The 27,854-nt window shown below is 40.9% G+C and overlaps 1 protein-coding gene across 2 annotated transcripts in view; it reads left to right on the top strand.

Annotated features, from left to right (window-relative positions):
• The window catches only part of shisa7b (shisa family member 7), a 37,924-nt gene extending 12,035 nt beyond the window's left edge, over nucleotides 1-25,889 (top strand). The window contains exons 3-11 of one of the 2 annotated variants that reach the window (XM_056399400.1): nucleotides 1,477-1,727; nucleotides 2,836-4,844; nucleotides 6,839-7,081; nucleotides 7,347-7,463; nucleotides 8,352-8,497; nucleotides 10,614-10,682; nucleotides 13,305-13,547; nucleotides 20,151-20,532; nucleotides 21,621-25,889. In XM_056399400.1, the coding sequence (XP_056255375.1) occupies nucleotides 4,444-4,844; nucleotides 6,839-7,081; nucleotides 7,347-7,463; nucleotides 8,352-8,497; nucleotides 10,614-10,682; nucleotides 13,305-13,547; nucleotides 20,151-20,532; nucleotides 21,621-22,071 (2,052 nt within the window). In that variant the 5' untranslated portion in view covers nucleotides 1,477-1,727; nucleotides 2,836-4,443 and the 3' untranslated portion in view covers nucleotides 22,072-25,889. Of the gene's footprint in view, nucleotides 1-1,476; nucleotides 4,845-6,838; nucleotides 7,082-7,346; nucleotides 7,464-8,351; nucleotides 8,498-10,613; nucleotides 10,683-13,304; nucleotides 13,548-20,150; nucleotides 20,533-21,620 lie in introns of both variants that reach the window. The other variant, XM_056399401.1, reaches the window with a different exon arrangement.
• Nucleotides 25,890-27,854: the final 1,965 nt, after the last annotated feature.

The raw sequence follows: 27,854 nt of genomic DNA on the forward strand, positions 1-27,854 counted from the left end.
ACACACACACACACACACACACACACACACACACACACACATCTGTGGTCTCTTTCCTCTGTCCCTCTGTCAGATGAGTCCATATGGCAGCTGTCATGTCGCCTGCTCTCTTTTTATCAAAGTCAGATCACGGCTGCTCCCATCTCCTCTGTCAGCTGATGTTTTATATATACGTGTGTGTGTGTGTGTGTGTGTATGTGTGTGTTGTAGGCAGTATATGTGCTATAGGTCCCTCAGTTAAGCAGAATTTCAGGTTTAATCAAGCATTCAATAAGCTGTTCTTACAGTTGCTCAAGGCAACAGCATTATAAAATACCTCCAACCTCCAGCCTAAATCACAGCATCTCTAATAACAGACTTCCTGCACAAATTTCCGCTCTGCCCACATTAAATTCTGCTGCTGTGTTTGTGCATTTCTTCACACAGGAGGCAAAACAGTCAACATTATGAGCAAATCTCCTAATAAATAGTGCAGAGTTTGACTTTACTGAAATCACATTAACAGATTTACAGGTATTGAAGTAAAACATTTCCAAATTGTTTCTTGCTGACAGTTTGAGGTACACAGTAGAGATAGTTTTATTAAATTTATGTGGTACAACAAATATTCAGTTAAAGATTTTACTTTCAGTCACCTCAGTAAACTTTGCTGTTGTTGCTTTGTTCGTTTTTATGAATAATGTGCATCATTTTTCAGCCTCTCAGATACAGAGATTTTCTGTTTTATTTCATTACAAGCTGATTATCTTTGGGTTTTTGACTGTTGGTTGGATAAAACAAGACAACAAAGACCATAACTTGAACTCTGGGATAGATATTCATCTCTATTTTCTTACATTTTACAGATTATAAACAATTAATTGATTAATGGAGAAAACAAGCAGCAGCAGATAATTTGATAATGAAAATAATTGTAATATTTTCAGCCCTAGTTTGATATTTAATTACTGATGCAAATCAAATGTGAAAATTTGCTGTTTTCAACATAAATTAGGTGTGTGGGTGTAGGTGTGGGTGTGTGTGTGTGTGTGTGTGTAGTAAGTGTGTCGTCAGAAATAATCAATCATATTAAATCCAGTGACTCCAGATTACAGCATCACATTAATGATCATGTTTTTCTCCTGGTAGTTTAGCTCAGGTAATACAACAACTAAAGTTACTGAGAATTAAGTCGTTTTAGGGAGATTAACAACTTTAGATATGTATAACGTCTCGTCGTCTGAAAGTATTTCATATTTATGATGGATAATCCGGAACAAACATTTAAATGGTAATGTACATTTGTGTGTCATCATGTCATGTATGTCACTTCACAATTCAAAAGCTGTACTGGTGATTTCCAAAAACATTTCTAGACAGTACGTATATACACAGAATGTGCTGATTCGTTCTTAACAAACCCTCACATCAGCATCTCAGACCACAGCAAAACTGTCTCCTTACAATCCCCCTGCATGTTGTGCTCTTGTCTTGCAGTGTGAAAACTGGTGACAAAGTGGATGTGAACCTGTGAGAGAAAGACTTGAAGAAGCAGAGAGAAGGGCGGGAGCGACTCAGATCTCATCAGGACTGTCCCTGTACCTCGTGGAGGTTTCTTGAGGGATTCTCTCAGCTGCTTTCAAAGCTGAGGCTCCTCAATAACCATTCCTACTATTTCTACTCGTTTGATGTTGTTGGGATCTTCCCCGTCTCGTCTGTTGTTTTGTTCCAAGCAAGACCAAAACCAGGTGCCAAACTGACTGTGTCAAGAGAAGAAGCAAAAAAAATCTATGAAACTATCTATCACCAAATCATCATAAGAAGAGTTTATTTAGCCATTCAGCCTTGAAAACCTGATTTATTAAAGCTTTATTTCTCTCCCCCTCAGCACATGAACACACTACAACACCTTGCATCCCATTAAAATCATATTTAATCTCAACACATCCTATGACAACATATTACTGAGATATTTTAGAAACAAACAGTTACGTAAAAGTTTATATCCATTGTCTTCGGTCAGTGTTTGCTGCTCTTAACGCTAAAACTGCGAGATTTTTCATACTGGGATGATGATCAGTGCATTATTGGCTCAAAGTGCTTTATAAACAGATCCTCCAGCTGATGGGTTGTTTGTAGCTGGTAGCGTGGTACGCAGTGATAAGTCCCCGCCACGCTCCTGCGACGTCTGAGCGTTTGAAGGCTTCAACTGGACGGGGTTTTTGACTGACAGGCAACAAAAGCCACGTCTAAACCCGATAAATATAAGCACCACTACCACCGCCACCGCTGCTGCTGCTATCTCAAAGGCTCTGAGATATACCGTCGTCTCAGTCTGCGCTGTGAAACACTGTCGACACTTTTCCTATCTCCTTCTTCCAGTTGCTTATATGAGAGAGGCCTCTCACTCGTTGTCGTCTTCTGTTTTCTTCCACGTGGCGCTCAATTACGCCACGCCGAACGAACGCCCCCTTTATCCAATCCCAGTGACCTCTTCAAACTTTTTTTGCATTCTTCCTTTTATTCTACTAAAACATGCAATTTAAAGCCTTTCACTGTATTTACATTTTTTGTGGAAGGAGATCCAGCTTTTAAAAAAAAAAATAAATAAAAAAAACATAACCTAAAGCCATACTGAACACCAGCCATATGAATACCTTTCCCATTAACAAAACACCTCACAATGTTTAAGTGATCTTCAGTCACGGTGCACACACACACACACACACACACACACACACACACACACACACACACACATTCAGGGAGTCAATGAGGAAACTGTTCTTGAGAAGAAACTTCATTCATTTGGATGAAAGAACAGATTTGTAAGCTGTGACTTTTTTTTCTCTCCAGCTCGCACTCCGAACTCAGTCTGTGACCGGGGCAGCCTGCGGTGCCAAGCGTGGCAGTGAACGTGGCCGTGCCGAGTTCCCGTCGTCGTCCCCGTGTTCCTCTGTGTTGACGGATGAATCCGGACATTTTCATGTCTTTTCTGTGGGCAGAACCTCGCTGCCCTGCTAGAACCGGGCCCAAGCCTTCCTTCGTTCTCTTTTGCTGGGCCAAGCTAAATTCAGAGCAAAGACACTCACACAAGGGTATCGAACGCACATAGATCCTCACGTTTTGTTTTTTGTTTTGTTTTTTTGTTTTTGGCTTTTCTTTCTGTAATTTTGTCACCAATCTCTCACTATTGATCACTCTTTTGTGAATGCCTTGACATGCTCATCTCGGTCCTCTAGTAGCTGCTGGAAGGATTTGATGCTGCTTAATGCTGTCATCTAGCCGTAACCTTTACAAGTCAAACTCAGTCCACAACTTCTAAATTCACCATTCTACTATAATTTAAACCAAAACTTAAAGCATATTGACCTTTACTAATTCTCTTCCTCTAAATCTCTTGAAAGGAAGAGCGTGATTATTGGGCAGATTGTGTGTGATGTAAAAGAAATACAAATTAAAGTCACAGCTTGTGCCAAATTCAGACTGAGCTTCACCAAACAAAGCTGAGATCTCTAAAGCTGCCAGCAGTGTTGTTTACACACACACACACACACACACACACACACAGCTTGAATATTTGATTTGATTTCAGAAACATTATTTTTCCATGCATGATTTTACACAACAGTTAGTCACATAGGACAACAGAAGTGCCAAACTCCAACAAGAATTCTTCCAACATCTGTTAAAGCTCATCAAACGTGAAAAACAAAGTTTACATACAGCGCTAAATGTTTACAGACTCCATTTCTCCATCACGGTTTCTTATGTGAATTGTAACTTTCGTGTGCCATAAACAACTCCCAGAAAACTCTTTAGGAGGAGATATAAGACTCTTTTTTTGGAGGGGTCATTATATTAAGAGTTTACAGTTTCCTCACACTCATTTTGTTTACAGAAATCTTAAATTACTGCCTATTTTGAAGATTTTGAATTTTGGCCAATAGACTGTAAAATAAATAAAATACTACAGACCAAAATAATAATAAATATCTGACACCTGCTGCCATAAAACAAACCCATATTATCCTGTACTGATAATTGGTGCAGGTTTTAATTTAAATTGATTAGTTCAGATCTATAGCCATTTTGCAGGCAGTTCATATAGGGCCTAAAAACTCTGAAAGACCTCATTGTTTACAAAAGCTGCTCAAAGGAAAGATTTCTATACAGAAAGAAATGTTTACATTAAGATAAGAGAGTGAAATGCCAAACACGTTCATGTAACATCGCTTGAACCAAGTGAATCTGCTAAACTCCAAGAGAAACCCTTCGCACCTGTGCAGTGTGTACATAACAAGAAGGTGTTAGTTCATCAGACTGGAGTTAAAACTTTTCATACAGAGGGTTTTTATAAGTGAAGAAGCCGCCATCTTGGAAGAGGACACTGATAATTCAAATTCTGAGCTGTTTTCTGTGATTTTTTTTTTAACATCGGCTCAAGAACTTTGTGATAAAACAATGAGACCAACAATTTCAAGAGGGATGTTTTGCTCGTCCCTCGTTGTCCTGCTTTTCTGCTGCCTCGCTGTCTCCACGGTAACCATCACCACAGAAGATGTTGATGGTGATGTCAGGACTCTGACCAGCAGCGGTGGCTCCGCTGCATCTGGTAAAAAGAGCACCACCATGTTCCTCCTTACCGGCTACAAGCCGCCGCTGCCCGCTGGACCCAAGGTGGGGCCAAAAGTGGCCGAGGTGGAGGACGGGGATATTCCTCCAGTGATGGCCGAACTCCCCCCGAAGCCCCTCCCTCAGACCATGTTGCCAAGGAACATGACGGCCGACGCCCTGAAGCCTCCGCTCGGAGCAGCCCAGGTGGCTCCACCTCCAAGACAGCTGGTGGATGTGGACGTGTGCAGGTTCGGAACAAATCTATTTCCTGTTGTGTGGTGTAGTGTGGTTATTCTTATAAAATCAGCGCGTTCATCACTGTTTATTTTGAGTGTTAAAGTCAGAGTGAAACAGCAGTTAGAGCATCTTTAACTTCTGTAAAGTGCCATGAATATGTGAGCAGGGATTCAGATGAAATCAGTGACATTTGATTGGATTGTGGAAAAGGCTTATGGTTGATGCCATATTTCCATCATATTTTCTACATTGCTTTTCACCATTCGAGGTTTGGCACTCTTTTAATTGCATCCTCTTGTTGCTCCCTCTTCTGCAGTGGTTAAATGGCACCTGACTGACAAACCACCTCCTAACATTTGCATAACAACAGTGGATGGAAATGAACTATTTTTTAATAAAATAATTGACATGTTTTTTATTTTATTTCTTTAATTTTGAAATGTGCGCTACATTTGGATGGAAATCCACCTAGTGATAGACCAGAATAAGGAGGATTAGTGTTTAATTAATAAATTAGACCTCAGCTGAAATCAAAATACATACCTCCTAGTGTGCTAGCTAATGATCAAGTGTGGATTTATATGATAAACAGAGTTAGCTAGTCATCCCAAATCACATTTGATTGGATACATTCTTGTAATTGACCGAGTTTGAGATTAGTCATCAAAATACTTTTACAGGAAAAGAAAAGAGAGATTTTTATTTAAAAATACCCAAAAATGATTTCTTGAAATTAAATGAGAGGCATATTACAAGATAAATGAACAATGATACAGAGGGGGAAATAAAATCTCTGGGAAGTCAAAAATGCTTAAGCTTAGGTGTGTTGTAAAAAGTCAGCAAAGTTAACCTTCAAAGGAAAGAGCCTTCAAAGTTATGTTCATGGTTGTAGCTCTAATTTATTTCTGTGTAACGTGTTGATCACACTGGGTGCCGTGAAAGCGAGGCGCATCATGATTCCTCTCCTCCTGCAGCTCTGATCTTGATCTCACTGAGGCTTATATTTTGCACTGAGAGGCGTCTTGCTGTTGCTAGGCAACATGTAATCAGCTCTAAATCAGTTGTGTGTTGGCGAGCAGCTACACACCACAACTATCGACAGCAGGCTCATCCAGGCAGTCAAAAGCAGCACTAACAGTACAATGATAACAGACAAACAGATCTATAAGTTACATAAAGCCCAAAATGCTGCACGAGTGCCCCCCCCCCAACTTGTTGATTGTTGAAAAGCCTGAACCCTGCACCGTCAGACAGCAGAGAAACCAACACCTTTATCTGCTTGGAGTTAAATTCTTTCAGAGAGAGAGCTCCTCCGATAATAAATCATGGTCCCTCGAGGACGTAGGCAGCACTAAATGCTTCAAACCCAAGGAAACAGCAGTCATGAAACTTGTGCATTAGCTTATTGGAAAACTGCTATTGTAAAGGACCAACGTGCAAAAAAACCAAAAAAACAATAACGAGCCATTGCACTTAATGAGGACTTTTACATTTGGTACTATACGTATGTTGTGATGCATTTCTACTTTGACTTATGAAAATAATTGAATCCTGGGTTTTTACTTGTAATAGATTATTTCTTCAATATCTTGCTATATCCAACTTGCAGGAGCTGCAGTTTTATTAATGAAGGTGAAATGTGTCACAACAGACCAAGAATGAAGCATTGTTTTGCTAAAGAGACGCCCCAGACTATAAATCATATTTTCCAGATGCATAAAAACAAACTTTTTTGATACATGACCCAAAAAAAATTACATCATCACAATTTTTATATATGTTTTCAGTGAAAATAAAATGCAAGAATTGTAACATTCCAACTGAAATTGTGACTCCTATCACAATATCTGCAAAAATTGTCTCTTTTTTTGTTTTGTTTGTGGAGTTGCTACTTTTATTTAAGTCAAATATCTGTGTACTTCCATCTTAGCATGGTAGTAGTAGCAGAGGCATCAAGTACTGTGATGCAGATGACAAAACGTCTTTGTCAAACTTCGTTCCACAGGGGATACTTCGACGTCATGGGGCACTTTGACAGCACGTTCAACTGCTCCAAGGGCAGCTACATCTACTGTTGCGGTACCTGCCACTACCGGTTCTGCTGCGAGCACCAGAGGAACCGGCTGAACCAGGACTCTTGCACCAACTACAAGTCCCCCGTCTGGGCCGATCCACAGGTCACCGTCACCGTGCCCGCGGTCAACAAGCCTGACCCAGACTTCGAGACACTCCAGCAGCAGAGCAGCAGGTGAGAGTCTGTTCGTCACTGCTTGTAGTAGTTAAAGCCAATGTAGCAGTTTAACAGTATAAATACGTGAGTCAGAAATGATAGAATATGGTAACAATTGGGCAATGTCACATTACAGCAGCCACATGCCACATGAATGAAACAGAAATGAACAACGGACACGATAAAAGCGTAAATAACTAAATACTGAAATATGTTCTGTTTGCTTAATGTTTTCCTGTTCTGCTGTGCTGAGTGAGCTAATGTCATTTTCCTCTAAAAACAGCACGGCCTATGTGATCGGAGGGGTGATCTCCTTCACGCTGGTGGTGGCTGTGGGTGTCAGGATCGCCTTCAGCAAGGTGGCGCGTCGACCCCGGAACAGAGACATCAACATGCCCAGGTGAGACTCAGTTCTAGGACAGAACAGACCTGCAGCTTGTTTACTTTGTTCTTACTAATAAGTTTATGTAGCTGTATTTTAGCATCTGGTTTGGTCTGCTAGAAAGTGCTGCGTGATAAAGATTACAAACAGAAGTCATATGACCCACGTTTTACCATTTGAATCATAACGTTACAGAATTATACCGTGAATTAATTAAATATTTTAGGCGAGGACAAAGGAATTTGCACAAAACAGCTTAAGGTTTCTACTTAAGTATGGCGTTTAGGGTTTAATTTCTCCTTAGTTGAGGAAAAAAGTTAAGGCATTTGCAGCAGTGAAAGGGATTTTAAAGCAGTACAACTCTACTGCATCGTTAAGGGTCGAGGAACACGTCTTGGGATGTGTTGATTTTCTTCATTTATCACCATAAACTCTGCCATGTTGCAGTTAAGATTTTAAGTTAAGATTTTTTTCCTTACTCTGGTTGCTAAGGTCTTTTGTGCAAAGGTTTAACTGACTTTAAGTGATTCCTTTAAGTATAAGACTAAGATAAGGAGAAAACCTTAAATACTTAAGTGAACATTGAAAACATTTTAGGAGGAAACTTAAGGGTGTATTGTGCAACTGATTTTATTTTAAGGACACCTAAACTCAGACTTTAAGGAAAATCTTAACTTTAAGTGTTTTGTGCAACTGGCCCCTGAAACTTATACAACTTTAACATGTAAAAAGACTTTTAAAGATTAGTTTGCCTCTGTAAAATAGCTGAGTATTTCATTGTATCTTCCACATTCTTATTGTCCGTCTCCTTCCTGTTTTCTTTACATCTCTCTCTCTCTATCGTCTTCTCTCCCTCTTCTCCTCCCTCCCTCCCTCCATTCATCCATCCATCCTCTGCTGTGTCAGATCACTGGTGGATATCCTGCGTCACCAGTCGAGCCCTGTGCAGCAGGGAGAGAGGAACAACACCACAGTGTTGACCACAACCACCTCAGACGGACGCACATCCAAAAACCTCTACACCCCCATCCTGCAGAGCAAAGACAACCGCAGTAAGTGGGAAAACAAAACAAAGAGACACATATGAGTGACACACATTTGTCGGCATGGAAACAGAAAACGAGGTACACTCACAGTCAGGTGAAATGAATGTTTGATTCAGGGCGCGTTGTTGTCTCCCCCGGGACATGGATGGTAATTCTCACTGCGTTTATTCAAATCTCAGTTCAATCTCAGTATCAGTAACACACATCACACTTCAAGTAGAATACATTTGCTGGGACTGAAAGGTTGTCAGACACAGCTATTTAGAGAAGCTGATGGATAATCTCAGTGGGCCTTTGTTTTGAAATTAAGCTACATTACATTAGTCATTAGTAAAAATCCGTCTAATAGACCTTTTAATGGCTTGTAGTGTTGATTCACCTTTAATTTTTCTCTATATACTTTTTCTCTAAATATTTTTCTCTAAATTACTCTAGATCTAACCACATATTTGATGCCTATAAAACCTAGTTAGTATTCACTGTATGTGCACGAATAATGAACATGAACAATTTGAAAACATATAGTGGCATTAATGTTATTTCTGTGCCAGAAAATACTCTGACATCTAGAAAATATTGAGGACAATAATTAACTTCTTTTCTCAGTAAATTCTCTCTTATATTATGATTCTTAGGCAGAGAAAAGAAGCTCTCCTCTGTTTCTCAGTTGTTAGTTTTTGGGCAGATGTTCAGCTAATTATAATTTTAACCTAAAAAGTTGCTAATTAACTAAATGCTCAACACAGCACTGTAACTGAACCCCTGAGGGTTGACAGGTTGTTATGTCATGACCAAAAAAATAAAGAATAAAATCACACCAGCAGTTAGTTTTGAATTTAAATGCTGAAATGCACTGGAAGTCTTCTATATATTTTCTCATGTGGCAGTTTTTTAATATTTGCAATTACAGATTGATCTTTTAGACATTATTTGTTTTACATTTGCTGTTTGACGTAATCATGGCTTTGACAGTAGCTGCAAAAAGTCTTAATTAAATTTTTGTTTTCTCATTCTTGTGCATTGTTTCACAGTCCTATGTGTTGTTGCCAATGAGACAAAAATGTTACTCGCATTAACAGATTTTAGTTGGAACGATCACACTTCTCCGGTTTCAGGAAGAAAAGAAAAAGAAAAGTTGCGTTTTCCCTCTGAGCGACGGTGAATGTGTTGATTTTGTTGTACTCTTAGCAATTCACACAGTTACAGTCTAAACAAACACAAACAACACACACGTTTCTCTCTTTACTTCTGCTCTGTCTCTCTGTCGCTCTGCCACTGTCTCTCACCTCAAACGAAAACAAGCCTTCTTCTCTCAGTCGCTCCAGGATTTGAAATGTTGTCAAGTGAAAATGAAAATATCTTAAAAATACTGGATTTTTGCTACACTTGCAAATACTCCTGCTCTCCTGGGAGTAGGAGTACTACATACTACAAATTATAATACAAACTGATCCTCTGCATATGACATGTGATTATAAAGCTGGATTTACTAGTTTGCAAACAACTAAAGCTGCAAATAGTGTTTATTTTTAATAATTTTCTTGATTAATTCTTGTTTTTTTTTTTGTTAAATTAGAACGGATTAATTCATAACTCAAAGATATTCAGTTTACAATGAGATAAAACAGCAAATGCAGGTGTTCACCTTTGTGAAGCAGAAGCTGTTTAGCTTGAAAAATGACTGAAATTATTCATTGATTATCCAAATAGTGGCAGTTTAATTTTCTGCCCGTTCACTCATTGATTAATTGACTAATTGTTGCAGCTCACAAACAACAAACAGGTTAAATGGACCAGAAAGTACAGTAAGCTGAACTTACACTCCTCATACAGAATAAAATCCACTACCTACCTACGTTGTACTTCATCTCCTTCCTGTCTGGAGGTTTTTGCTGCACCACATCATGTGCTGATTAACATCTTGATTAAATATTGTTAACAAGTAAAGACAAAAAAAAAGCTAATTCCTGGAGGGACTGACTTTTTCTCTAAACTGTCTTTTTCTCTCTCTGTCCTGTTTCTCTGCTGTCTCTCTCTATTGACACAAATGCTTACTCAACACACGTCTCTTGTGTCTCTCGAGTGGTTGTCCATCAGTTTGTCAGCTCTGCTCTCTTTGCAGCTGGGAACTTGCACCACCATTTTAACCAGCAGGGGTCTGCTTCCAGCCCCAAACACTCTGCTACCATCGGTAAGCCTCATGGTTAGCAGCACAGTCTAGCACAGGCGGCGGCGAGCTGCTGGCCGGATGAACGGCCTTACTACCACACTGTCTGTCTGTCTTGTTGTTGGTTTGACGGCCTGTTGTAGTGCGCTCTTAAAACAGCTGTGCCACTGTCAACACTACCTTGTGGTTTAAAACATGTTTATAATGATGCATTTTTTTGTACATGGTCGTGTTGAAAGTGACACATCATTGATAAGAGTGTGAGCTAAAAGTTGTCTGGCCTGCCCTCTGCTTAATGCAAGCCTGTCTGCCCCACCACCACCCAATATTACCACAAGCCTGCTTCCAAATGTGCTTCTTCTTCTTCTTCTCCTCCTCCTCCTCTCTGTGTAGCAGTGATGTGCAAGTGTGCTTGCAGCTGACACTACACATTAATGGAGGTCTTGGCTTAAGCAAGGTCACTGCACTTCCTGAGTCTGTTTTCCTAGGCTTTGCACCAAGAAAACAAAAAAGCAATGTTAGCACTGTCCTCAGGAAATAAGCAGAACTCCTACTGGAAAAAATAATAGCTTGTGAAGGCTAATTTGGTGCATCTAACATGGCTGCCACTGAATTCTGGATAAGGTGTTTGTGGAAATATGATGAGATGATGAACCTAGCAGGTACACAGCTGCCACCAACGTCAATAGATGCTGATATTTTTATTATTTTAATTTATTATTCAGTTGAATGTAGGTTTTGATGTCAGGTACCAAAATCCAATGTCAGGGCGACATCTAATGCCAACATTAAACAACAACTTTAGCATAAATAGTGCTTTTATGTGTGCTGTAAGCAAAGGTTGTCAGTCCTTCAGTTGTTAATATTAACCAGCAAGTCAAACTCCCTTATGTTAAGTAACTGATAAAAAGTTTAAGAAACTATTGATTAATTGTATACAGTATTGCTGGAAATTATATCTGTAACTGTTAAATGTTTTAGAAGCCTCACTTTGTTTCTATGAAGTGGATAAAAAGGGAAATGGGAAGGATTCATATTTTAAGTTTGATTCACATTTGTGTCATTCTTCAGTGTTTGTGCCACGAACCCTGAAGAGTTTACTTCATTGATGTCAGTTCATTCTTGACATCTTTGGTTCTAAAGGTAACTTGGTTTACTTTAGTTCTGTCCTCAGTCTTCCTGTGTTAGATAACGTGTGCAGCCACCTGGGAGGAAACAAGAACAGAACACTTCAACTCTCTGAGTCAGACACTCTGCACATGTTGAAGTTCGTTTTTCCACGATGCCATTATCAAACTTCTCTGTCAGCCACCGTAGGTGTTCCAAAAAAATTGATTACCTTGCACTCTTGGAAATGACCAGGCTAACTCTGCACATTTAACTCAATATTTGGTGCTTTTTAGGTATATTTTCTACAGCCTTCATTATCCTCCGTTCTGTTCCTACTTTAAAACCCATGATCTCACAGCTGGCATTGCTTTTTTGCCACCGTGTGTGTAACATGCACGGTACAGAAGTTGATGTGGTGTGTGTTCCCTGGGTGACGCTTAACTGAGACATTATTGGCCATTATTGCCCATTACTGTCAATGGTCAATGACCAGTATATGTCCAGCAGTAATCTTAACAAGATCGCAGCCTATAACCATTACCACACTGAGTGGACTCGACATCGATTGTGTCTCTCTCAAACACAGGAAACAACAGCAAATGGCCAATTTTCCACAGTTACATAATCTTTTATCGCTGCTTTATATTTTCATATTTTTACATTTTAACCTTTTTTTTAACATTCTCTGCTGAGACCCAGCAGTTCATATAGTTTCTCCTTTTTACAAATTCAGCTTCTCAAATGACTCCTCAGAGGATAAGCGATGTTTCCAGCAATTTGCGGCATGTGATTTCACCTTGTCCCCGTTTAAATGTACAGAACCTACACATGCCGGGTCACCACCGAGTGCACCTTACAGTACATGTGGGGTCCTTCAAAGTGCTGTCTGTTTGCTGTTTCAAAATATGAATGTACTCGTATACTGTATGATGTAACTGATATGAGTATACATGTTGCAAAACAGACACCCCTGCCCCTCCCCCATACTGCTAATCTTACATAAGACACATCATTTTTATGTGTATTGATCGATGTGCTGCTTTTGCACTTTGCATAAATGTGAATGTGTGTATATAGATCCCCACCCCCCCACCCTGATGCCATCAGTGCATTTCTATGTATTTACATGTGGCTGATATGTTTGTGTTGGAGCCCCAGATTGAACAGTACAAGAGTCGTATTTATAGACGGTCACCATGGAGCTCGGAGACACTTCCTGTGTTTACTGATCATTAACCAGCTTGTATCTTCTCCACTTGTTCTGTCTTCCATTTCTCTTCTTTTTTTCCGCTTTGTCTTCCTTTTCTGCCATTTCTCTTTTCTCTTCTTTTCTCTCATTTTTTGTTCCTGCTCTCCCCCATTCTTATCCCCATACATCTCACTTTGTCCTTCCTTCTTCGTCACTACTGTTCCCCATCCTCCTATGCTCCATCATCTGTCTTTTTTCATCCTCCTGTTCCATTTCTTCAACCATTTTCCCCCTTTCTCTTTACACCTTTTCCTGTCCCTCCATCCTCTCTCATTGTTGCTCTCCAGAGCGTGGATCCCGTATGAACAACACCCCCCAGCTCTCCTCTGGTCCCACCCTGCTTTCAGGTAGCGGTAAAGGTCCCGGCAGCGTTGGCGTCGGCGGTGGCAGCATTATCGGAGGCGGCATGAGACACAACAGCAGTCACCCGTCCTTCTCCCACTCCTTCCACAACCTGGCCCAGCTGCCGCCGTCCTATGAGGCCACCATGAAACCTGAGATCAGCCGCTACAGCTCCCTGAAGAGACTGGGTGAGCTTGTGGGGGGAGATGAGGGGATGTAGAGAGAGGGAGAAGGGAGAACAAGGGAGGCAAAGAGGAAAACCTGAGGGGGAGGGAGGGAGGGAGAGGGCAAGTGGGACTAATTGATTATTCAGGACCAGTGAGGCCTTTCAGGTGATGCAACACACTCACTAGCAGCTGTACCGCTGATTACATTTATAAAACTGACTGTCTCAAGGGTTTGACTCACTGTAAATACATAGTTCATTTTGATTCTTTGACATAATCATGTGTTTAGAGGAATTCTCCACAGAAAGTGTTTTGAAAAGTGGCTCTTAAAAGTTTGAAGTTTGCTCCTTTGTGGAGGATGCAACCTGTGGTTGGCTTGGATTCACAAAGGTTAAAATGGAGTCAAATGACGAGGAGACACAGGATGACATCAAAAATATATTGTGTTACAAAACCTTCAAAGAAACTTCTCTTACTACTCTTACAGTATAATCAACTCTCAGCTGTTGGTCCAAATACTAACTATGTTGACATTTATGTATAACATGTAATACTAGCCTCTTATTTGGTTAACCACAGTCAACTAACCATCGCTGTGATGTTGTATATACTCTGCTCAAAAAAATGTATAAGTATAACACCAAGTCAGTTAAACTTCAGGGATATCAATCTGTCCACTTAGGAAGCAACAAGTGATTGTGAATCAGTTTCAGCTGCTTTGGTGCAAGTGAAAGTGACAACAGGTGCAATGCAGAGGATAAAAGCAAGACATCCCCCAAAAAGGGAATGGTTCTACATGTGGTGGCCACAGACACTTGCTCTCTCCTTCTCCTTCCTGACTGATTCTTCTCTAGTTTTGTGTTTTGCTAGTTTCCGTGTCACTACTGGTAGCATGAGGCGGTACCTGCAGCCCAGTCAGGTTGGACAGGTAGTCCGGCACATCCATACGTGCGGCCGCAAGAAGGTTTGCTGTGTCTCCCAGCACAGTCTCAAGAACATGGAGGAGACAGCAGGAGACCGGCCGTTACACAGGGAGAGCTGGACAGGGCCGTAGAAGGGCATCAACCCAGCAGCAGGAGCTGGTCTGGGAGGAGATCCCCCAGGACACCATCCTCCGACTCATCAGGAGCACGCCCAGACATTGTCAGGAGTGTATACAGGCATGCGGGGTCATACACAGAGCTGGATCAGCCTGTGGTTTCAATTTTTTACCTTGATTTTCAGTGTGATTGTGAATCCAGCCCTCACTGGGTTTCCATTGACCGTTGTTACGTCATTTTGTTCTTAACAAATTATACAATGAACATCAGTGAAGAACTTCAACTTGAATAATTCGTTCATCAAGATCAGATGTGTGATTTAAGCATTTAAGCACAATAGTCTCTGCCAACTCAACTACGGGCCAGTTATTCTCACATCAGCTGGCTGACTCCCACCCCACCACTCTCTTTGTGGGATATTTCTCTTCTCGCAGCCCAGTTAGTTCGACTTTCACACAGCTGATGCTCCAGTGAATGAGAGTCCATTATGGCCGTAGCCAGGCATGGCCGCCAGGAGATTTATGAATCAACTGCAAAGCCAAATAATCATCTCAGTGTAGCCTGAATGTGCAAACTGTTTCTGCTAAACAGCCATAACAGTAAAGTAAACAAACTGGAGGAAATGATTATAGGGGTGGGAGGGGTGAGATGTGTCAGATGTGAAGGAAATAATGGAAAAGACAGAGAGTGACAGACAGATGGCGTAAAGGCGTAAACAGGGTAAAGAAAAGCATTAATTTAAAAGAGAAGAGTAGAAAAAAAGGAAGTAGGGAGAGGCAGAGAAAAAGGAGTTGATGTAAGGGTTAAAAAAAAAACGTAGAAACATGGAAGAGCATAAATGTGAAGAAAGAGGATCAGGGGCTGTAAAAGAGCTGAGTGGGCAAACAAGGATACAGCAGGGAGAAAAAATAGATATTCAGAAAGATAGAGATGCAGAGAGGTCGACTGAGCAGAGGGAGAAGAATGAAGGAAGAGGCAGTGAAAGAAAGGAAGAAAGGATTGGAGGGAAAGAGAGATGTGGAGATAGGGGGAGGGGCGTTGGCTGGCTGGTCTGCAGGGGCCTGGCTGCCTTCGACAGGGAAGAAAAGATGTTTGAGAGGCAGTGGCTGGCAACCTCTCCCTCTCTCTCCCTTTCTCTCTCTCTCTCTCTCTCTCTCTGTCTTTACCTCTCTCACCCTGTGACTGCTGAAAACTGCAGGGGGATGGGAGTCGCCTCTGCAGGCTGAGTGATGGATGGTTACTACATGGGCGATCGTGTGTGTGTGTATGTATGTGTGGTGTGGCTGCATCTGGAAGTGGAAGCAATAATGAGGAAAGCGGAGACCAGATGAGACTCTTTATTATTTCAGTCCAGTGAAAAGGAGAAAACACTTCTATAGGTGACGCGGTGCAGCGTCTGGAAATCACTTCCACATCAGACCTTCAAAGGTCATCGAATTTCCCTTCGTCTTCTCATCTCTGAAGCTGCGTCTCTGTCGCGTTTGTGGCATCTGTCCTTCAGATCAGAAAATCTGACTTGCATGTTTTAGTTTTTTTGTTTTGGAATCAGCAGATTAATCCCAGATCAAAAGAAACACTATTTCTTTCCATCCTTTCTCTCTTCCTCACTATATTTTCTTTGCCTCAGTGACTGAAAAAAAATGGACGATTGAACCTCCTTTTTCTTGACCTTCTTCTGCCCGATCGTGTGGTTTTAGGCACTACACTTCCCAAGGTTCACCTGTGATTCAAAAGGCAACGTTTGTGTATTTTCTGTTTGACAATTTTCCATCTGCTCAGTAATGAGGGTGTTCACTCCTCATCCTAGTCTGAATTTGTCCGAACTTGTCGCTTGAAGACTTAGCAGGCGTTCAGACAGAAAACAGCCCTGAGTTAAACTCAAATGCATGGGGGCTGAGTTGGTGGAGGTTTGTTGTTTCAAGTGCTGGTGAGACGTTTATATTAGACCCTGTAATTAGATCATTGGAGTTTGAAGGACAGGTTTATAATGCAATGAGACAGGATTTTACAACTGTTGGAAGTTATCGTGGCAGAAATCATTTCATCTTTTGTTGTGACAATCTTGAGATAAACAGCAGAAATACAGCTTTTCACATTACAGAGTAATCCACCCTAACCCTGCCGTTTGGTAAATGTTCAGCCAAGTTCATGTTTTTATTACCAGACAACCCTCTGGTGTTTTGTAGGAGCTCTTTGCGTTGCTATCATTGAAATGAATGGTGCGGTGGGTTTTATTTTTTTCAAGCTAAAGGTCGGACTGAATGCAATCTCTGGAATGCCAATCAAAAGTAAGGAGGCTCTGAGCCTCTCTTCTGTCAGCCAGACTGTTTTCTAAGTGATTGTATAAAGATATAATAGATTTCAGGTAAACACTCACAGAGAAACCAAATCCTGCAAGGTTGGATGGTGGGTTGAGGTGGGCGGGGCATTGGGCATGGCTGAGAGCGGTGACTGCTTGTGACATCACAAAGTTATAGAAGTCCTGACGGCTGGTTTTAAGGCTCAGTGTCTGAATGCTGACTGTGCATTTCTCTGTGGACTGAGCGCTTTGATACCATCACAGTATTAATATAGAACCTAGACCTGCTTTATAATCAAAACATACATGGAAAGCTACCTTTATACTATATGGGACCTTTAACAGGAAAATAAAGACGGAAACCTAAAGCAAAGCACTTTGTACAGTCGACAAAAATCCACAAATCATGAAATCCACATAAGGACTTGTGCACTTTTTGTTACCAGACCAGTTCAGAAGACAACCCTGAATGATATTTAAATAATATAAAGAATGTAATAACTAAAACTAAATAGACAAGATCTCAGGATTGGTACTAAACATGGCAACAGTTCAGGTCTTAAAACGTCCATCTCGTGCCACATTTCATCTCCTCAGGGCCTTTCAACCCTCACTGACATGATACACAAGACTATTTAGTTTGCGAAGTCCCTGAGAGTCCAGTCTTCTTTTTAATCTGGTGATTACAAACCAAACAGAAACACTAAGAACAGATTGAGTTCTTTGTAGCGGATGATTTTCCCAGAATAAAGCTACAAGCCGCTGATCCCTTCAACAGGAAAACCAGATACAGGCTGAGTCACAGTGGCACTGAATCAATGACACTCAGTATCTTTACTTGTTCGATTATTAAAAGCCTGCTTTTTTAGAAAAACACCCTAAATGTCAGTTTCGGTGGAACGCCCCTTCAAATGGAGACCAAAATGTTGTCATTATGAGTCAAAGAGAGGGAATGCAGCCTCTCGCCAACCATTGTATGAGACCTGGTCCTTTTGATGTAGTTCCCCATATGGCTGTGCAGAAAGGACACTGATAAAGGCTTCTTTGTCTGCGGTCAGCAGCCAGGGAGAAACCTCGAGATAATTTGGCCTTACAGGATGGGAGTAAACAGAAAGAGAGGGAGAGAGGGGAGAGATGAAGAGGAGGAGAGGATCAGGACATGAGACAAACAGCGAAAGAGAAAGATGGTGGTGAAAACAGAGAGAGAAAAACCTCGAGAGCAGGAGGAAGAGAAGCTGAAAACAATGGAAGGAGAATAGAAAAGCAAAAGGAGTGGAGGAGACAAAGGAACAAACAGAGGGAGAGAGGAGAAACAGAGAAAGAGGGAAGACAAGGCGAGAGGAGGTAAAGAGGTGCCTGGTTAAAGGTCAGGTTTAAATTGGCTCTTGGGGAGCTGCTTCCATGGAAATGCTTTGAAGATTAAAGTGGTCTCAGGCTGCAGAGCAGAAAGCACAGAAACTGTATTTCACTATTAATGAACCTCGCTAACTGTTCTCTCCTCACTTCTTCATCTCTACTTTGTGTCTCAATTTCTTTGTTTCCATGTCATTTATGTCGGTGTATCTCGTTCTTCTCTCATCACACAGGTTTAAACTTTCTCACCTCTATTACAGTCTGTTTCTTTGTTCTCCTCTCTTTTACCTTTATTCTGTTATGCCTCGTGTAATATACAGTATATCTTAACTTCTTGTCCTCCTCTGAGTCGATCACTTCCATTTCACCTTTTTTTTTATCTCTCTAACTCTACCACCGCATGTCTCTTCACAGTCACAGTCACAGTATTTCACCTCCTTATCATCCCACACACCTGTGATGGATTTTCTTTTTCATGTCTTTTGCCTCCACACGTACAGCATCTGTCGTCCTATCCTTTTGTTTTTTATTTCCTTCCTTCCTGTCTTTTTCTTTAATTTCTTTGCATTTTTGTCTTTTCGGCTCTTTTTCATTTCTGTCATCTTTTCCTTAGAGGTTCAAAGTTCAACAGTTGAGAAAGCAGTCTCACCACAAGGTCCATTTAGTAGCTGTTGTGGAGCTTTCAATCAAGATCTCCATCAGCAGTATTGTAGATGTTTAAATTTCTATTTTATCTGAGCACCAACATAGACAAGGAGCCCTCAATGTGCACTTTGATTACATGGTCTCTGTGTGTTGATGAAGATCATGATCTATGATTAAAGCTCCAGAACAGCCAAAAAATGTACCTTGTGTTGGATTGTTTTCTCAAAACTGGTTCTTTTCTTTTATTCCAACCAGTTAACAGAAAATATAATGATAGGATCATTCAACAATTAAACTGTCACTCATTTTGCTATCAGTGTCTGACCATATTTACATATAGTGCTGTGACGAGTCACTTGACAAAAATATAAATAGATTTTGATATTTTTTTAATTGTTTAAGTCCTTTTTCAGGAAAAAGAATGGGAAAAAGTTTCTCGTTCCAACTTTTCAAATTTGAGAATTTGTAGCTTTTCTCCTTTTTTTTATCATTACATCCACGAAGGACGTTATGTTTTCACCTGTGTCTGTTTGTTTGTCAGCAGGATGCAAAAAATACTGATTTGGTTTGCACCAAACCTGATGGAGGGATGGGGAAGAACACGTTAAATTTAGGTGCAGATCCAGTTAAGTGGATGGATCCTGGAATTTTCTGTCATTTTCTTAAACATTGCGAGACACTTTCTTCAGTTTCTCAGGAAGCAAAGTTTGGATCTAATAATAACCTGGATCTGACAGACGTGTGTAGTATTGTTTGGCCTTGGTGGAGGTATGCGCTTTACTGAGTGCCACTCTAATTTACTATGAATTAGAATTTTTCTCTCTGAAGTCTGGTCTATATTGTTTAGCAATGGCCTTGACGGAGGTCTGCATTCTCTGAGTACTATTCTAGTTATAACTTGAATGTCTTTGACCTGGATTTGGAAATAAAAAGCATTTCAAGACACTATTTTGGACTCTCGGAAACCGTGACAGGCATTTTACATTATTTTATACATTTAATAGATGTGAAACCAAGTCTTCTGTATTGCATACCTGGTAGACCTGGTAGGATAATCAGATCACGAGCAGCAAACACTGAGTTTATTAGAGACAGAAGATTTGTCATGAACTACTGTAATCAGCATATTGACAGAATGATTGACAGAATGATTGTTTGTGAGCACTCAACCTTTTCTTTAACAAGTGATTGAAAAAACAATTGACATATTAATCAATAAATAAAATAAACATTACTTGCAGCCATATTTACATCTTGTACAATTATGGTTTTCTTGTGCTGAACCAGAGAAAGAGCTCGATGAGTACTCCAGCTACCACAACTCCAAACGTCGCTCCAACAACGCTCCACCATCCTTCCACTCGTCACAGCACCACCTTCCCTGGGGGGGCGACTACACGCTGGGCTCCAGGGGCACGCTGCCCCTCAACGGCTCCCGGCCTCGTCTCCACATCCCTGCCTCCACCCCGAACCCATACCCGCTGCCTGCCCAGACGCCGTACACCAGCTCATCCTTCGACAGACCGCCGCGCCGCGTCCGCTCCCAGGACCAGCTGCTGGCACTCGGGGAGGGCAACACGCTGTCCCGCCTGTCCAAGAACCAGCAACACCAGTACTACAAAGCCATGATGAGCACCAGCAGGAGCTCCACCTCGCAGACGCTCCGCAGGTAAGACAAGAGGGGACAGAGGGCAGCGGAGCTGAGAGGAGGATTGTGATGAGAGGAAAAGCAGATGAGACGAGCAGATGAAACACAAAAGAGAAAGGAGCGAGATCAGAGAAGGTGAAAGATGAGAGGAAAGCAAAAGAGATGATAATGATGTCAGGTGACATGAGAAGATGGAGGAGAGACGAGAAAAATAAGAGCAAAGGGAATCAGAGAATATGATAAATGAATGTCAAGAGCAGAGCAGTTTCATTGAGTCTGATGAGGTGAGGGTACACTCTGTGTAATTTTTATAACACAAAAATTCTGTTCAGTCAGATTTCAAACCTTGTACCTCATTTGACTTCTTTTAAAAAGTGAGTCCAACAAGTTAAACAAGCTCCACAGTTTCTTCTTTCTTGACTTGGGAAACAAATGTGGCTTAGGTGAGACTGAAGTCAAAGTTCATTTTATGTTTGATAACTCGTTATGTGTTGATTTAAAGGTCCCATATTTTACACTTTTCATTTTACACTGTGTTTTATTTGAAGTGTTGATCCATAAGAAGATATATTTGTGGTTTAAAGCCAAAAACCATCTCAATATAGTTTTACACTTCCTCTCTCTCTGGAGCTCTGGTAACAACAGGTCATTGGCCAATCAGAAGAGAGGAGGCTCTGAATCTCTCTTCAGATTTAAAAATATAGCAAATTTCAGGTAAACACCAAATCCTGCAAGGTTTGATGGTGGGTCCAGGTGGGCGGGGCTTGGGGCATGGCTGAAAGAGGAGACTGCTTTGTTGTGACATCACAAAGTTGCAGAAGTCCTGACATCTTGTTTTAAGGCTCAGTTTCTGAATACAGGCTGTGTGCATTTCTCTGTGGACTGAGTGTTTGATAATTTCACAGTATTAATATAGAAACTAGACCTGCTTTATAATCAAGGAACACATGGAAATCAATATGGGACCTTTAAGGTTTACAAAAATGTTCTTAATTTCTGATTAATTCTGCTGGATGACTGATTATAAGAAACGTGTGCTGTGGTTTCACCATGCAACAGTCATTTTTTAGTGTCTAATTAGCCCATGATAAACAAGTGTGTGGTTTCAGGTCCCACGAGAGGCTACTGGTCTCACCTGACCGCCTGGAGGACCGGCTAATGGCGATGGGGCTGATGATGGGAGGAGGTGACAGAGGCGGAGGAAGCGGGATGGTGCCCACCATGGGCCGACTCAGCCACCACCAGAAGGCCCAGTCACAGCAGAACATCTGCGTCACGCCGTCCATGGACCGCCACCACATGATCAAGATGAACTCCCACCCGACATCAGGCCACGACCACGACCGCAGCTCCGCCGCCATGCCCGGCATGGGCATGCACGGCGGCTGGGACCCACATGGGGGCCATGGCGGAGGCGGAGCGGGGACGGGCCACCCCAACGCACGACGGATGGCGTTCGCCAGCAAGAGGCAGAACACCATCGAACAGCTGCACTTCATCCCCGGAGGAGGAGGAGGGCAGGGACTGCGGACTGGGAGTAAGAACGAGGTGACAGTGTGAGGGAAGGTGGGAGAGAGGAAGAGAAAGAGTGAGGGAAGAGAGGTGAGGGCTGAAGTTGTAAAGACGCTGATTACAAGATGAAGGATGGAAAGCAGTGAGGCGTTTAGTGGGAGGATGAAGTGGAGATGAGCAGAGAGAGGCGAGGTTTGATCTCAGCTGGCCACCTCACAGGGCTGCACTCTGTCCTGAGGACGAGCAGCAAACAGCCCCCCCTCCCCTTCATAAAACAAAAAATGGTGGACGACAACATTATCTCATAGTGAGTAGAGCCAATTGATTTTCTCCTTATCACTTTGTTTGTTGAAGAAGAGAATATTCAGTCATTCTTTGTAAAGGGAAGACAGAAACGTCCACTTGAAAAGAGCAAAAAATATGGTACGAGTGCAGTTTGAAGGCTGCTGGTATTCGCTGTGACTTTTATTGAAGGATACCTGCTGAGTCGAATTCATTGACTTGTCCTTGAGTTTTATTGCACTGTCCTCTGAGTCCTCGAGTGCTCTGACAGAGATCCACCTGTCTTTGAATCCACTGTGGATGACAGAGAGCGCCGAGGCAGAGACAGACGGGTTTGCTTGTCTTTCTATTTATACAAGTATTTAAAACCAAACAAGTTTCTTTTGTATGAAATTAACCTGATAATAATATTAATAATAGTATTAACATTACTGAGCCCTGTAGGACTTTGTGTATACTTGAACGTATTTATCCTTAAGCCAGACGGTTTGTAATTTACAGGCTGGATATGATTGGACTATCATGAAAGTGAAACTGCTAAAATATTCCAGCCGAGTACAGTTAGCTGTCACTTGATTGCTTTATGGCTTGATTCACTCTAGTTTCAAATAAAACAAACGCCATTTTTGGAGAAAAACTGTACTTGCGTCAATGCAAACTGCTGCCATACAGGCCCCGTCACACCAGCATTTAAACGGTTAAACTTTTGTGGCAAAATGAATTCATTTCAGTAAGATCACTAGGTTTGGCTTCAGGGGTGAAATTAGTATAAATTATTTTACTTTCAAGTTTAACTTTGGTGAACTGTGAAGTGAATTTGACAAATAAACTGTCTGTCACTGCTGAGTGGATGGAGAGCCAGAGAGTCTAAAATGGAGTAAGCACCCCTCACTTTTATTTTACCTTGTCTGTTGGAGCGTAAACATCTCCACAAAACAGACGTATTTTTTTAGATACTTATAAGACAGAAGTTTACGATACAAATACGTCTTCTGAACTAGTAGAATTTGTGAAATTTTCGCGACTGAGCTAAGAAACTAACTGCTAACTGTCAGTTTGAAATCCTGTTAGCTTGTTAAGCTGTCTTTTTCCTCTGCAGTAAATCTTGATGTATAATACTAAACTAATACTAAACAGAGGTTGTAACTGACTAATGCTGTGACCCAGCTGGTGAACATTTTTGTGGTGAGCTCACCAGCTACAGCTACAGTAGTTCAACAACTAACCCCAAGCTTTTTAAATCCAAATATTCTTTCTTCCTGGTGTGACTGGGCCTTAAAATCCACTAACATCCACCCTGCAGTCTGATTCTAGCTAACTTTAAGCCTTTGTACAGTGAACTCTAGTGGGTGTTTATCATCTATGAAACATTGTGCTGTGACCCTTTGCGTTATAATTAGTCCATTTTTTTTTGAAATTAGAAGATTCAACCTTGCTCAGACATTTTGATATGGCCCCCAGCAAAGCAAACATCCCTCAAACAGTGTTTTAAACTTTTCATCGTGAGTTCGTAGAGAGTCGTCGGTTACTACTTTCCGCGACTGATTTGCTACCAAGCAAATGCTCCCGTACGTCGACAACGCCACATGTTACCTGCGAGTTCAGCTGCTCACCTCATATGAAGGGAGGGGGTGGGGGGTAGACGGGGTTCAAGGCCGGGGACAATGGACACTTCACACCAAGGGCTATACCGAATTATCTTTGTGTGTCTGTGCTCTGTACAGCGTTTGCTTCACATTTTCATTACTTCTGCGTGTCAGTGTCAGGAGGCATGCTTGTGCACATGTTCACCAACTTTTTTTTTTTTTCTTAAATAGAAAGAAAATATAAACATGCAAGGAAATTCAAAGCAAAGGAACTTTTGTGGAACATGTAAAAACACACCTGATAGCATTGTCGCGGGAGAAGTGGTGGCCATAATGATGTCATATTTTGTACATTTTTTTAGTTTTTCTGGCTGTGAGATGGACCTTCCAGCCGTTTAGGCTGGATTTACCCTCGAGTCGTGAGGCCTCCTTCGAGGTTTTCAGCTTCCCCTCTGAGTTGTATTTTGACAAAGACAGACATGATTGGTGCCAGCCATTTTAGTCTTTTAATATGATACATGTTGCTCACGTGTTAATGGTTTATGATCATTATGTGTAAGGATTCCCCCTCGATCAGACGATGAACGCTCTTATCATGATTGTTATTTTTATTTATTTACTTATTTTTTGTCTAAACATGTATTTATTTTTTTAATCTCTGTGAATTTTAATGTATAATCCTGGATTTTCAATATTCAAACTTTATAGTGGAATTTAAAAAAAAAAACTAAAAAAAGAAAAACATTTGTATTCTCGACAACAAAAAGAGATGATGCAATCAAAGAGAAAAGACGAACCGCATGACGATGTCAGAAGCCAGTGTTGATGATGTCATAGTGCTGACTTATGATGTCATGGTGTGTATGTGTGTAAATGTACATGCGTCTGTTTTAATTTGTGTGCCCGTGTGCGTAACTCTCTCAGTGTCTTCTTCTTCTTAGGAATGCTGAACCTCATTTTTTTTTTTAACCAAACTCGGGTTTAGTCTTCGGCCCCACGAAGACGATTTTCACAACCTCGAGTCTCGTTACGTGTTCATATCAACTTGTAATGGAATTTTAAAGGCCTGTCGTCATTTAATTAAAAAAAAAAGGGGGAACATTGATCAATCACAGCTTTTCTTGTTGAGCTACGTTCACCAAAGCGAGGACTTTTTCAAATGTTTGAAAATGTAAATTACTGAAGGCTTATATTGTGTCAAGTTTTGGTATTTGAATAGAAGCGGAACAGCTGAGCGTGTTGATTAGCACTCGGCTGATGAGCTTGTGTCGCTGCTGTTTGACTTAAATATGTATCCGCAAAAGTGATCTGTTTTTTTCTAAGCAACTTTCTCATCCGCGCTTTAAAAACTTTCAAGGTACAACAGTGACTCGACGTACAGTGTTAACAGCTTTTTAAAGTTGCGATACATGTGAAGGGGAAAAACAAATTTGCGTTCAAGTGTTTTTTTTAGCGACAGCATTTGTTGCTTCAGCGGCTTGTGGAGGAGAATGTATTGTGACGGACTAGAAAAGAAGGTTTTTACAATGAAAACATGTCAAATACTTTTAAAACAGAAAGAGGCAAAAAAAAACACAGGAGGGGAAATATAAACGACAAATGAACATTCAGTTGTATTTTTAATGTCTCTCTCATTTCTTCTCATACCTTCAAAGGTCTGATACAGATGTTGTAATCCATGTTCGGTTAATTGCTCCCCCTGATAAAACTGTGTGCCTGTATGTTTGAGGCTGTGTGTATACAAGTGTGCGTGTATGTGTGTGTGCGTGTTACCCACCTGGGGGGAGGCATGGGCATATTTGTATTCTCAAAGCTACTCTGCATACCTCAAATTGTATGATACATTTATTTATTACATCCCCTTCTATGTCTATTTCCAAGAATATTCAAACAAAGGTCTCACAGATGTGCAACCCTTTTGTTATTGGTGATCAATTCTTGCGTTTGTAGAAATCATACTGTTTAATTGATAATAACAATAAAAAAAAAATCCCACTACACCTTGTTTGTTTGTCTTGTGTCATTAAACTTGATTCTTTCTGTTTGACTTTTTCAATTACAGGCTGATATTCACAGTTAGTGCTGAAACAATGAGTTGATCAACTGATTAGTCCATTGACAGAAAATTACACTACATTATACAAATATTCATCAGTCTTGTTAAACAATTAACAGTTTGAGTTTATGAAGCAAAAATGTCAAACCTTTGCTATTTTACAGCTTCTCAAATGTGATGATTTTCTAGTAGAAGATGACGTGCAGCATGGGGCCAGCCGGTTACGACTAAGCCTTAATGGTAAGCACTCTATCAGGTGTGCCACCAAGGCTCCCCTGTAGCATTCACGATTGATTATTTTTAATTTTTGATCATTGATCATATGATAGCTATACTCTCTGTATATCATATACTGAACATAAGACATAAAATCTGCAATGTATTAATACTAGTACTGACATGGAGCCTGGGCTCTGGTTCTGATAACACAATGATGCTTTTTCTGAGAAACAGAAATATGTTTTTCTACAAAATCCTCATGTTGATTTTACAAAAGAAGCCAAAGTTTACAAATGTTCAAAGAAAAGCATCAACAATTTGAATAAAATAGTCTAAAATTGGCAACATTTATAATAAAAATCAGGAACTATCTGATCACAAAATAAGTAAACAATCTGAGCACATTTGATGTCACTACTCAAAACACTTGTAGACACACTTATAGACAAAGTACTGAGGTTTTATAATCCAGCCCTAAATACACAGCAGATCTCTGTTTTGAATAAGGTCTTGATCTACAGTATGAGTGGGAGAAATGTGTTCAATGCACTGTTGTGTTTCTGTAATCAGTCCCACCTCCCTGTGTTTCCACACCCAAGGGAGCAATTTGAGGCTTCACACAGGGGAACATCAACTCTCCATCCCATCCCACCCACTACTTTAGCACAAATTATTAAATCCATTACAGTCATTAAACTAAGAAAATTAGGAAATTACAGGAGGGGATAAAGACACGGCAGAGCGGCTGAGCCAGGCTGAGATTCTCTGCTGTCTACTCACCGGCTCAGTGAGCTTCATGAATATATGGAGAACTTTAAACTGGACTTAAAACTAAGATTTCTTTTTCTTTTCTGACTGTTTTTTCATAAAATTGTTTATTAACTATTAACTGTTTGTCTGTTTGTTTGTTTTGGTGTGACAGCAGATATTTCCAGCAAAGCTCTCATGATGAATAAATGTGTTTCTGTGTAGTTTGTAGCTGTTTTGGGTGAACTGACCCTTTAATAGTCCCCCTGAGCTTCTGTTGAGACTCTGTTTATTCAGTGTTTTATATTCTCACAACAGGGAATTAGAAAAATCCAACGGGTTCATCATTTGGTGCGTGTGCATGTGTGAAATACATGCATGCAGAAATACACGAATACAGAAGTGCAGCCAATTTTTCTCCGCAAAACGCAGACAGACAGACAGACAGACAGACAGACAGACAGACAGACACACACACACACACACACACACACACACACACAGACAGACAGACAGACACACACACAAAGTAAACAGATGGGGGCACACATTCAAACACACCCACTCAGCAGCAATATACAGACACTGTACTATAATGGTAACTTTAATTGAATGCAAATTGGGCACTAGCCACACCGCAGCACATGCATGACACACACACACACACACACACACACACACACACACACACACACACACACTTTGTAATGTTATGCAGCATGCACTGTAATGATATCTTTAATTGACTAATTAACATTTCACACACTTAGTGTGAAAACACACACGCACACACATAAACACGCACACACTCACAGGGGGCTTAATTGTGTCAGAATGCACAGTGAGATCTCTTTTAATGGAGCGCAAACATGCATGCACACGCACGTACAAGCACGCACGCACACACACACACGCTTTATTTATTCATGAGCATCATGCTG

Source organism: Seriola aureovittata, chromosome 16, assembly GCF_021018895.1.
Source record: "Seriola aureovittata isolate HTS-2021-v1 ecotype China chromosome 16, ASM2101889v1, whole genome shotgun sequence".
NCBI classification, from domain to species: Eukaryota; Metazoa; Chordata; class Actinopteri; order Carangiformes; family Carangidae; genus Seriola; species Seriola aureovittata.